This window comes from Somniosus microcephalus, unplaced genomic scaffold, assembly GCF_052327205.1.
Source record: "Somniosus microcephalus isolate GS21.2 unplaced genomic scaffold, FLI_Smic_1.0 unresolved_chr2, whole genome shotgun sequence".
NCBI classification, from domain to species: Eukaryota; Metazoa; Chordata; class Chondrichthyes; order Squaliformes; family Somniosidae; genus Somniosus; species Somniosus microcephalus.
The window spans coordinates 6,364,747-6,378,735 of record NW_028225180.1 but is presented as its reverse complement, the minus strand read 5'-3'; the positions used below and the strand labels follow the sequence as shown (position 1 = coordinate 6,378,735).

Below are 13,989 nucleotides of genomic sequence, written 5' to 3'. Positions count from 1 at the left end.
TGAAAAGTCTAAGAATTGGAGTGAGCAGATCAGGGAGAATATAAGAACTGGTAGCAGGAGTAGGCCATACGGCCCTTCGAGCCTGCTCCGCCATTCAATAAAATCACGGCTGACATTCTACCTCAACTCCACCTTCCCGCTCTATCCCCATATCCCTCGATTCCCTTAGTATCTAAAAATCCATCGATCCCCGTCTTGAATATACTCAACGACTGAGCCTCCACAGTCCTCTGGGGTGGAGAATTCCAAAGATACAAGAGTGAAGAAGCGTCGCCTGCTCTCAGTCCTAAACGGCCGACCCCTTATCCTGAGACTGTGACCCCCGCCCCTGGTTCTAGGCTCCCCAGGGAGTCAGCCTCACGGAGAACGTATCTGGAAGGAGGAAGGAAGCCGGTCTGGAAGTCTAGGCTCGGCGGGCTGGAAGCATGGTGCAGGGTAGACGGGGAATGAAGGTTGGGGGGGGTCAGCCTGGATATCTAGGTGAAGCAATGGCGGGCGGAATCATCTCTGGTCCTCCAGACGCTCCATCTGGCAGACATCAAGGCAGCTGAGGTTCAAAGTTCACCAGAGCGCGCAGCATGCTGGGAGACGCGTAGGGAATCATATCAAAAGTGGGACGGGGGGGGGGGGGAAGAGGAAGCTGGGAGGTATCAGGACAAGGTGACGCCCAGGATAATGGCCAGGATGACAAGCAGGATCACGACGCAGGCAATCACAATATAGAGTTTCTGTTGGGAAGGAAGAACAAAAACAGGGAATGTGCGGGTTAAAATAAATGGAAATAAGGACACACAGGGGACAGGCATCAACACAGTTGGAAAAAAGCAAAACAAAAGAGCCAGCACGCGCCTAATGCACGCAACTCTCGACCTCACATTGAGCATCAGTTAATCTGGGTCGCGCTGGGCGCCAATTCCCATCCCTGGCCTGTGCTGAGGGAGCGCCGCACTGTCGGAGGGGCAGTACTGAGGGAGCGCTGCACTGTCGGAGGGGCAGTACTGAGGGAGCGCTGCACTGTCGGAGGGGCAGTACTGAGGGAGCGCTGCACTGTCGGAGGGGCAGTACTGAGAGCACGCTGCACTGTCGGAGGGGCAGTACTGAGGGAGCGCTGCACTGTCGGAGGGGCAGTACTGAGGGAGCGCTGCACTGTCGGAGGGGCAGTACTGAGGGAGCGCTGCACTGTCGGAGGGGCAGTACTGAGGGAGCGCTGCACTGTCGGAGGGGCAGTACTGAGGGAGCGCTGCACTGTCGGATGGGCAGTACTGGGGGAGTGCTGCACTGTCGGAGGGTCAGTACTGAGGGAGCGCTGCACTGTCGGAGGGTCAGTAATGAGGAAGCGCTGCACTGTCGGATGGGCAGTACTGAGGGAGTGCTGCACTGTCGGAGGGGCAGTACTGAGGGAGTGCTGCACTGTCGGAGGGGCAGTAATAAGGGAGCGCTGCACTGTCGGAGGGGCAGTACTGAGGGAGCGCTGCACTGTCGGAGGGGCAGTACTGAGGGAGCGCCGCACTGTCAGAGGGACAGTACTGAGGGAGCGCTGCACTGTCGGAGGGTCAGTAATGAGGGAGCGCCGCACTGTCGGAGGGGCAGTACTGAGGGAGCGCCGCACTGTCAGAGGGACAGTACTGAGGGAGCGCTGCACTGTCGGAGGGTCAGTAATGAGGGAGCGCCGCACTGTCGGAGCTGTGCCCTCTCAGGTGGGACGTAAAAGACCCGGGGCAGTCTTTCGAAGGAGAGAAGGGGGAAGTTCCCCCGGTGTCTTGGGGCCAATATTTATCCCTCAACCAACATCATTAAATGAGATTATCTGGTCTTTATCACACTGTGGTTTTTGGGAGCTTACTGTGCGCAGATGGGCTGCCACGTTTCCTACATTACAACCATCACCGCACTTCAAAGAAAGGACTTCCAGATACGTTAGCAACACCGTAACCAACCACCACCAACAGCAGGACAAGAGACTACTTACTACCAGGGCAGGCTGAACAGCGGCTGGAGCACAGAAGGCCCCACATCAGCGATTCAATCCAACTGCCAGACCGATTATTAGGGCCACTATTGCCAGAACCACAATCACCACGACAACAAGGATTACTGTTTTCTGCGGGGAAGGGGAGCCAGAGTGAACAAGGGGCTCGGAGCTGATCAAGAATCAGGAGCAGGTAGCGATGGACAGAGTCAAACAGCACTCCCTCCATATACCCCACACCCCTCACTGTAACACACTGATATACCCCACACCCCTCACTGTAACACTCTCTGTTTTACCCCATACCCCTCACTGTAACACTCTGATATACCCCACACCCCTCACTGTAACACTCTGATATACCCCACACCCCTCACTGTAACACTCTGATATACCCCACACCCCTCACTGTAACACTCTGATATAACCCACACCCCTCACTGTAACACTCTGATATAACCCACACCCCTCACTGTAACACTCTGATATACACCACACCCCTCACTGTAACACTGATATACCCCACACCCCTCACTGTAACACTCTGATATAACCCACACCCCTCACTGTAACACTCTGATATACCCCACACCCCTCACTGTAACACTCTGATATACCCCACACCCCCCACTGTAACACTCTGATATAACCCACACCCCTCACTGTAACACTCTGATATACCCCACACCCCTCACTGTAACACTCTGATATACCCCACACCCCTCACTGTAACACTCTGATATACCCCACACCCCTCACTGTAACACTCTGATATACCCCACACCCCTCACTGTAACACTCTGATCTACCCCACACCCCTCACTGTAACACTCTGATATACACCACACCCCTCACTGTAACACACTGATATACCCCACACCTCTCACTGTAACACTCTGATCTACCCCACACCCCTCACTGTAACACTCTGATATACCCCACATCCCTCACTGTAACACTCTGATCTACCACACACCCCTCACTGTAACACTCTGATCTACCACACACCCCTCACTGTAACACTCTGATATACCCCACATCCCTCACTGTAACACTCTGATATACCCCATACCCCTCACTGTAACACACTGATATACCCCACACCCCTCACTGTAACACACTGATACACCCACACCCCTCACTGTAACACTCTGATATACCCCACACCCCTCACTGTAACACACTGATATACCCCACACCCCTCACTGTAACACACTGATATACCCCACACCCCTCACTGTAACACTGATATACCCCACACCCCTCACTGTAACACTGATATACCCCACACCCCTCACTGTAACACTGATATACCCCACACCCCTCACTGTAACACTCTGATATACCCCACACCCCTCACTGTAACACTGATATACCCCACACCCCTCACTGTAAAACTGATATACCCCACACCCCTCACTGTAACACTGATATACCCCACACCCCTCACTGTAACACACTGATATACCCCACACCCCTCACTGTAACACACTGATATACCCCACACCCCTCACTGTAACACTCTGATATACCCCTCACTGTAACACTGATATACCCCACACCCCTCACTGTAACACACTGATATACCCCACACCCCTCACTGTAACACTCTGATATACCCCTCACTGTAACACTGATATACCCCACACCCCTCACTGTAACACTCTGATATACCCCTCACTGTAACACTGATATACCCCACACCCCTCACTGTAACACTCTGATATACCCCTCACTGTAACACACTGATATACCCCACACCCCTCACTGTAACACTCTGATATACCCCTCACTGTAACACTGATATACCCCACACCCCTCACTGTAACACACTGATATACCCCACACCCCTCACTGTAACACTCTGATATACCCCACACCCCTCACTGTAACACTCTGATATACCCCACACCCCTCACTGTAACACACTGATATACCCCACACCCCTCACTGTAACACTCTGATATACCCCACACCCCTCACTGTAACACACTGATATACCCCACACCCCTCACTGTAACACTCTGATATACCCCACACCCCTCACTGTAACACACTGATATACCCCACACCCCTCACTGTAACACTCTGATATACCCCACACCCCTCACTGTAACACACTGATATACCCCACACCCCTCACTGTAACACTCTGATATACCCCACACCCCTCACTGTAACACTCTGATATACCCCACACCCCTCACTGTAACACACTGATATACCCCACACCCCTCACTGTAACACTCTGATATACCCCACACCCCTCACTGTAACACACTGATATACCCCACACCCCTCACTGTAACACACTGATATACCCCACACCCCTCACTGTAACACTCTGATTTAATTGAGAAGGTGAGAGGGTGAGAATGAAGGATATGGTGTGAGGGCGGGTAGGTGGGGTGAAGTAGTATAGTTCCGTTCTCCATTCACCCAACTCTGTGCTGGTTGTCCTACCTTGGTTCCCGGTCGGGCAACGCCTCGAATTTAAAATTCTCCATCCTCGTTTTCAACTCCCTCCAGCCCCTAATACCCTCCCTATCTCTGTAACCTCCTCCAGCCCCTACAACCCTCCCCATCTCTGTAACCTCCTCCAGCCCCTACAACCCTCCCTATCTCTGTAACCTCCTCCAGCCCTACAACCCTCCCTATCTCTGTAAACTCCTCCAGCCCCTACAACACTCCCTATCTCTGTAACCTCCTCCAGCCCTACAACCCTCCCCATCTCTGTAACCTCCTCCATAACCTTCAACCCTCCCTATCTCTGTAACCTCCTCCAGCCCTACAACCCTCCCTATCTCTGTAACCTCCTCCAGCCCTACAACCCTCCCTATCTCTGTAACCTCCTCCAGCCCCTACAACCCTCCCTATCTCTGTAACCTCCTCCAGCCCTACAACCCTCCCAATCTCTGTAACCTCCTCCATAACCTTCAACCCTCCCTCTCTCTGTAACCTCCTCCAGCCTCTACAACCCTCTGAGATCTCTGCGCTCCTCCAATTCTGGCCTCTTGAGCATCACCGATTTGCATCACTCCACCATTGGCGGCTGTGCCTTCAGCTGCCTGGGCCCTAAGCTCTGGAATACCCTCCCTAAACCTCTTCGCCTCTCTCTCATCTCCTTTGAGATGCTCCTAAAATCTCTGTAAGTGGCTCGGTATTTACAGGATTTACGTTCCAGTGAAGCACCTTGGGATGTTTTACAGTATTAAAGGCACTGAATCAATGAGGGTTGTTGTTATGTTGGGAGGGTGGGTGGGTGGCTAGATGGGTGGGTGGGGTTGGGTGTTGTGGGGAGCGGGTGGGTGGGTGGTTAGATGGTGGGTGGGGTTGGGTATTGTGGGGAGTGGGTGGTTAGATGGGTGGGTGGGGTGGGGTGTTGTGGTGAGCGGGTGGGTGGTTAGATGGTGGGTGGGGTTGGGCGTTATGGGGAGAGGGTGGGTGGGTGGTTAGATGGGTGGGTGGGGTTGGGGGGTATGGGGAGAGGGTGGGTGTGTGGTTAGATGGGTGGGTGGGGTTGGGCGTTATGGGGAGAGTGTGGGTGGGTGGTTCGATGGTGGGTGGGGTTGGGCGTTATGGGGAGAGTGTGGGTGGGTGGTTCGATGGTGGGTGGGGTTGGGCGTTATGGGGAGAGGGTGGGTGTGTGGTTAGATGGGTGGGTGGGGTTGGGTGTTGTGGGGAGCGGGTGGGTGGGTGGTTAGATGGTGGGTGGGGTTGGGTATTGTGGGGAGTGGGTGGTTAGATGGGTGGGTGGGGTGGGGTGTTGTGGTGAGCGGGTGGGTGGTTAGATGGTGGGTGGGGTTGGGCGTTATGGGGAGAGGGTGGGTGGGTGGTTAGATGGGTGGGTGGGGTTGGGGGGTATGGGGAGAGGGTGGGTGTGTGGTTAGATGGGTGGGTGGGGTTGGGCGTTATGGGGAGAGTGTGGGTGGGTGGTTCGATGGTGGGTGGGGTTGGGCGTTATGGGGAGAGTGTGGGTGGGTGGTTCGATGGTGGGTGGGGTTGGGCGTTATGGGGAGAGGGTGGGTGTGTGGTTAGATGGGTGGGTGGGGTTGGGGGGTATGGGGAGCGGGTGGGTGGGTGGTTAGATGGTGGGTGGGGTTGGGCGTTATGGGGAGAGGGTGGGTGTGTGGTTAGATGGGTGGGTGGGGTTGGGCGTTATGGGGAGAGTGTGGGTGGGTGGTTAGATGGTGGGTGGGGTTGGGCGTTATGGGGAGAGGGTGGGTGTGTGGTTAGATGGGTGGGTGGGGTTGGGGGGTATGGGGAGAGTGTGGGTGGGTGGTTAGATGGTGGGTGGGGTTGGGGGGTATGGGGAGCGGGTGGGTGGGTGGTTAGATGGTGGGTGGGGTTGGGTTTATGGGGAGCGGATGCAAAGTTGGTTAGCTGGGTTGCTGAGGTTGGAGAATATGTAGAGCGGGTGGGTTGGCAGCTTTGGGGTGTACGACAATATAACAGGCCCTGTTCCATAAAACGAGAAGTTCCAACTCTACAGACCCGATAACCTTTCTGCATTTCCTATATCACGACAGTGAGTGCACTGACACCCCCCACCCCACCATCAGAGTCAGCTGACCACCGTTGCTAGGGGGTTGCTAGGCTTGACCTCAGTACCCATCCCATCGGCCCCCCCACTCCCCCTGGGTTGGGGCGGGTAACAATCAGCAACAGTCTCTGTTCCCAATCACCGTACAGTATCCGACGCCAGGTGCGAGCAGATTCTTGAGGGGATCGGCGTGACGCCACACCCTGTCGAGCAGCCACTCGTCCGTGAAGAATGGGGGGGTGGGGGCAGCAGGTTGGAGGCCTGTGCGATCTCCACCCCAGCCTTGAGGTGAGGAAAGGGGTGGGGGTGGGGGGGGTGGTGTTTGGCAGGAAAATGTTGAAAGCCACATTCGGCCTGAGCAACCGGCCGCACGTTGGATAGAACAGGAAGCAGGAAGCGGCGGGGTCAAGGGTCAGAGGGGGGGTCGCAGGAAGGTCAAAGGAAGCCAATTCCTTTTTCTTTTTTTTTAAGCTTCTCTCCCGCTCCCCGCCCCACCCCTCACCCCCACAAAGAGACAAAGGAGTCAAACTTACCCTACGCGCCTCGCTCTGGTACTTGACCGCTTTTTTGGTGTCGGCCACCGCTCGCTCGACAAAGCCCACCGATTGGTCCATGTTGTTCTCGATCCTATCAATCATTCCCCCCTGCCACGACGGAGGGAGGTTTGGGGAGACGGGGGAGGGGCGGTGGGGGGGGAGGTCGAGAGGTCAGCCGGGGAAGAGAGGAGACAGAGAGAGAGAAAGGACAAGGCCGTTGAGCGGGCGGGTTCCATTTTGACATCCCCGCTGCTGCTGAGGGACCTACCTTACGGGCCCGGCTCTGATACTTGACCGCCTTTTTGGTCTCCACCTTGGCTGTCTCCACGTGGTCAACGGATTTCATGACATTGACTTCGATGTTGTCCACAATCTCGCCCTGCGCAAAAAGAAACAGTTCGACAAGGGGGGGGGGTCAGTCGCTGAACTTTCAACTCTCTGGGTCCTGTGTCCTGTGCGTTGGGTGGGGGGAGGGGGGGGCAGAGGTCATAACCCAGCCTTCTCCCCCAGGCAGGAGAGGTTGTCGGGTTCCTCGCCCTCTGATGGAGGGCAGGGGGAGCGGAGAACCACACTGGGTGGAGTAGTGGGTCAGACAGTGAGTGACCTTTCACCCTAGAGTCATAGAGTCACGGCACAGAGTCTCTCCCCGTAGCCCTGCAAGTTTATTTCCCTCAAGTGCCTATCCAGTCTCCCCTTGAAAACATCGAGTGTCTCCGCTTCCACCACTTCCGTCGGCAGCGAGTTCCAGGACCTCACCACTCGCTGCGTAAAGAATGTTTTTCCTCACATCCCCCCTGTATCTCTTGCCCAAAACCTTAAATCTGTGTCCCCTAGTCCTTGTACCATCAACTAGTGGGAACAGCCTTTCCCCGTCTAGCCTATCCAAACCCGTCATAATCTTGTACACCTCGATCAAATCACCCCTCAACCTCCTTTGCTCTAATGAAAACAAATCCAGCTTCTCCAACCTGTCCTCGTAGCTAAGATCCCCCCATCCCCGGAACCCTCTGGGGTCATGAGATCAAACCCAGTTCCCCCCACCACCCTGCTCCCCAAGACAGAGGTGATAAGGGGCTACTTCCGAGTGCGGGTGGGAAGGATTTGTTGCAAAGCTCTCCCCGAGCTTGTCCAACGCTGTCACACTCAACAGTAACTGGAATTCATTGCATGCGCATGCACATGCATAGCCTCGCACACCCACTCTTGGGTGCTCGCACACCCACACACATTAACGGCTACACATACATTTGAACACAGATATTCGCACACACACACATTGACCCACACTCTGACATTCGTGCACACACATTGACCCACACTCTGACATTCGCACACACACATTGACCCACACTCTGACATTCGCACACACACACACACACTGTCGAACACACACACATACACAGTGCTTGCACCCCCACACACATTTGCACACACACTCGCTCGCACACACGCACGCTTATGCACACAACTCTCACGTACACTCATGGGTGATTGGGCAGAAGCATGGCAGATGCAATATAATGTGGATAAATGTGAGGTTATCCACTTTGGTGGCAAAAACAAGGCGGCAGATTATTATCTGAATGGCAATAGATTGGGAGAAGGGGAAGTGCAACGAGACCTGGGTGTCCTTGTGCACCAGTCGCTGAAGGTAAGCATGCAGGTGCAGCAGGCGGGTAAGAAGGGAAATGGTATGTTGGCCTTCGTAGCGAGAGGGTTCGAGTACAGGAACAAGGATGTCTTGCTGCAGTTGTACAGGGCCTTGGTGAGACCGCACCTTGAATATTGTGTGCAGTTTTGGTCGCCTTATCTGAGGAAGGATGTTTTTGCCATGGAGAGAGTGCAGCGAAGATTCACCAGGCTGATACCTGGGATGGCAGGAATGACGTATGAGGAGAGATTGGGTCGATTGGGCTTATACTCGCTGGAGTTTAGAAGAATGAGAGGGGATCTCATTGAAACTTATAAAATTCTGACAGGACTGGACAGACTAGATGCAGGAAGGATGTTCCCGATGGCGGGGGAGTCCAGAACCAGGGGTCACAGTCTAAGGATAAGGGGTAAGCCATTTAGGACAGAGATGAGGAGGAATTTCTTCAGACAGAGAGTGGTGAACCTGTGGAATTCTCTACCACAGAGGGCGGTGGAGGCCAGTTCATTAAATATATTCAAGAAGGAGTTAGATATATTTCTTGAGGCTAAAGGGATCAAGGGATATGGGGAGAAAGCAGGGACAGGGTACTGAGTTTGGATGATCAGCCATGATCTCATTGAATGGCGGAGCAGGCTCGAGGGGCCGAATGGCCTACTCCTGCTCCTATCTTCGATGTTTCGATGTTTCGATGTTTCTATGCGCAAACACAGGCTTACATGCACACACACACATGTTGGTGTTCAGAGAGATTTGGGTGTCCCAGTGCAAGAAACACAGAGCTAGCATGCAGGTACAACAAGCAATAAGGAAGGCAAATGGCATATTGGCCTTTATTGCAAGGGGGTTGGAGTATAACAGTAAGGAAGTCTTGCTACAATTGTACAGGGCCTTGGTGAGACCACACCTGGAGCACTGGGCACAGTTTTGGTCTCCTTATCTAAGGAAGGATATACTTGCCTTGGAGGCGGAGCAACGAAGGTTCACTAGACTGATTCCTGGGATGAGAGGGCTGTCCTATGAGGAGAGATTGTGTAGAATGGGCCTCTACTCTCTGGAGTTTAGAAGAATGAGAGGTGATCGCATTGAAACATATAAAATTCTGAAGGGGATTGACAGGGTAGATGCAGGGAGATTGTTTCCCCGGGGCTGGAGTGTCTAGAGCTAGGGGTCACAGTCTCAGGATAAGGGGTCGTCCTTTTAAGACCGAGATGAGGAGGAATTTCTTCACTCAGAGGGAGGTGAATCTTTGGAATTCTCTGCCCCAGGGGGCTGTGAATGCTGAGTCTTTCAGTATATTCAGCATTGAGATCGATGGATTTTTGGACTCTAGGGGAATCGAGGGATATGGAGATCGGGCGGGAAAGTGGAGTTGTGGTCGATGATCAGCCATGATCGTATTGAATGTCTCAAGGGGCCGTATGGCCGACTCCTGCTCTTAATTCTTATGCTCTTAAGTACACACACACTTTATTCACTCACACACACTTTATTCACACACACTGTCACACTTACACACACTTTATTAACACACATTCTCACACACACACTTTATTCACACACGCGCACACTCACACACTTTATTCACACATGCACACACTCACACACACACTTTATTCACACTCACACGCGCATACTCACACACACACACTTTATTCACACATGCACACACTCACACACACACTTTATTCACACTCACACACGCGCATACTCACACACACACTTTATTCACACTCACTTTATTCACACACACACACACGCTTTATTCACACACATTCTCACACACACTTTATTCACACACTCACACACACACTTTATTCACACACTCACACACACACTTTATTCACACACATTCTCACACACACTTTATTCACACACGCGCACACACACACACACACTTTATTCACACACACACACACACACACACACACGTTATTCACACACACACTTTATTCACACACATTCTCACACACACTTTATTCACACACGCGCACGCACACACACTCACATGCACACTTTATTCACACACATTCTCACACACACTTTATTCACACACGCGCACACACACACTTTATTCACACACACACACACACTTTATTCACACACACTTTATTCACACACGCGCACACACACACACACTCACACACACACTTTATTCACACACACACACACTCACACACACTTTATTCACACACATTCTCACACACACTTTATTCACACTCACACACACTTTATTCACACACATTCTCACACACACTTTATTCACACACGCGCACACACACACACACTCACACACATACTTTATTCACACACACACACTCACACACACACTTTATTCACACACACACACACACTCACACACACACTTTATTCACACACACACACTTAATTCACACACTCACGCACACACTTTATTCACACACTCACGCACACACTTTATTCACACACTCACACACACACTTTATTCACACACTCACAGACACAGTTTATTCACACACTCACACACACACTTTATTCACACACTCACACACACTTTATTCACACACACACTTTATACACACACACACACTCACACACACACTTTATACACACACACTCACTTTATTCACACACGCGCACACACACACACACACACACTTTATTCACACACACACACACTCACACACACTTTATTCACACACACACACTCACACACACTTTATTCACACACACACTTTATTCACACTCACACACACTTTATTCACACACTCACACACACTTTATTCACACACACACTTTATTCACACACTCACACACATACTTTATTCACACACTCACACACACACTTTATTCACACACTCACTCACACTTTATTCACACACACACTTAATTCACACACTCACGCACACTTTATTCACACACTCACGCACACACTTTATTCACACACTCACTCACACTTTATTCACACACACACACTTAATTCACACACTCACGCACACACTTTATTCACACACTCACGCACACACTTTATTCACACACTCACGCACACACTTTATTCACACACTCACACACACACTTTATTCACACACTCACAGACACAGTTTATTCACACACACACACACTTTATTCACACACTCACACACACTTTATTCACACACTCACACACACTTTATTCACACACACACACTCACACACACACTTTATACACACACACACACTTTATACACACACACACACACACTTTATACACACACACACACTTTATTCACACTCACACACACACTCACACACACTTTATTCACACACTCACTCACACACACACTTTATTCACACACTCACACACACACTTTATTCACACACACACACACTTTATTCACACACACTTCACACACACACACTCACACACACACTTTATTCACACACACACTTTATTCACACACACACACACTCACACACACACTTTATTCACACTCACACACACACACACACACACTTTATTCACACACACACACACTTTATTCACACACACACACACACACTTTATTCACACACACACACTCACACACTTTATTCACACACGCGCGCACACACACACACTTTATTCACACTCACACACACACTTTATTCACACACTCACACACTTTATTCACACACTCACACACACACTTTATTCACACACTCACACACACACTTTATTCACACACACACTCACACACTTTATTCACACACTCACACACACACTTTATTCACACACTCACACACACACTTTATTCACTCACACACACTTTATTCACACACACTGTCACACTTACACACACTTTATTCACACACTCACACACACTTTACTCACACACACACGGTAAAGTTACCTTGTGATAGGTTCCTCAGCAGCAGTGCATTTTGGGTAAAACACAAACAACGTCAACAATACCAGAAAGGTCAAACGTCCTCCCGCCCTCGCTGGTCACCGCAGCAACTCACCCCCGGACCCCTCTCCCTGGGACCCCTCCCCCAGAGACTGAAGCCCGAAGCCCAAGGGTCTTGGACAGGATTACCCCACGCCTCTCCCTGCCGAGGGGAGGCCCAGGATCTTTAGGCCCCAGTCCGTGAGGTCAGCCAGAGTTGGCCATTGACCTTTCGGTTAACAGGGATCATCTGCGAGGAGGTGTTTGGGGGGGGGGGGGGGGGCACAGCCTCATATTTAGTCCCCCTAGCCCTCCTAACTCCACGCTGGGGTTCGGTTACCCCTCTTGAGCCCAGAGTGCAAGTTCCTCCCGCGTCAGCCTAAATGCTGAGCCTTGCTCCGGCTATTCGTCCGTGGGGGGCGTCGCAACCGCCCCTCATTCCCGGCCTCACTGGACACCCAGGCAGTTTTTTCTCTCTCTTAGGCAGTCCCTCGGAACCGAGGATGACTTGCTTCCACATTAACAATGAGTTCTCAGGCTATGATAAATTGACCCTTAGTGTTAGGGGGATTAAATACGTGGGGTTACGGGGATAGGGTGGGATATGTGTTGGTGTAGGGGTTACGGGAATCGGGTGGGATATGTGCCGGTGCAGACTCGATGGGCCGAAATGGCCTCTATCTGCACTGTGGAGTTTCTGTGATTCTGTGATTCTGTGACTGATGAGTCCAATGCGGGACCTACAGTCTCTGTCACAGGTGGGGCAGACGGTGGTTGAAGGGGTGGGAGGGTGGGGTGCTTGGGTTGACGTGCGCTCCTTGCGCTGCCTGCGCTTGGCTTCCGCTTGCTCCCGGCGAAGAGACTCGAGGTGTTCGCCACCTTCCCGGATGCTTCTCCTCCACTTTGTGCGGTCTTGGGCCAGGGATTCCCAGGTGTCAGTGGGGATGATGCACTTTTTTCAAGGAGGCTTTGAGGGTGTCCTTGAAGCGTTTCCTCTGCCCACCTGGGGCTCTCTTGCCGTGCCGGAGCTCCGAGTAGAGCGCTTGTTTTAGGAGTCTCGTATCGGGCATGCGGACAATGTGGCCCGTCCATCGGAGCTGATTGTTTTTTAATGCCACTCTAGCTGAGGAGGGGACACCGGGGTTCCCCCACCGCCCCCTCCCCTCACCACCCTGACTAAGGTCAGTTAACAGGCCGGGGATGGAGCCTGGGCCTAGGTTTGGGGCTGAGTCCGGGCCTGTGCCGGGGCGAGGAGAGGGGGGGGCCTGGTACCTGGTTCTCCACCAGCATGGCGATGTCCACGAACATGTCGTGCAGCTCCCGGATGTTGCTCTCCAACCGCACGATGTCCTTGTGGCGAGACTCGATCTCACTCAGAGCCTGCTTCGAGATCTGGGACTCAATTA

At 52.3% G+C, this 13,989-nt stretch overlaps 1 protein-coding gene across 1 annotated transcript in view; it reads right to left on the bottom strand.

Moving 5' to 3' along the window:
* Nucleotides 1-1,611: 1,611 nt before the first annotated feature.
* The window catches only part of LOC147092055 (syntaxin-3-like), a 174,121-nt gene continuing 161,743 nt past the window's right edge, over nt 1,612-13,989 (bottom strand). Inside the window, 3 exon segments of the mRNA XM_085975793.1 lie at nt 1,612-2,101; nt 7,317-7,427; nt 13,856-13,989. The exon segment at nt 13,856-13,989 is cut by the window's right edge and continues 1 nt beyond it. Coding sequence (XP_085831919.1) covers nt 2,015-2,101; nt 7,317-7,427; nt 13,856-13,989 — 332 coding nt within the window. The 3' untranslated portion in view covers nt 1,612-2,014.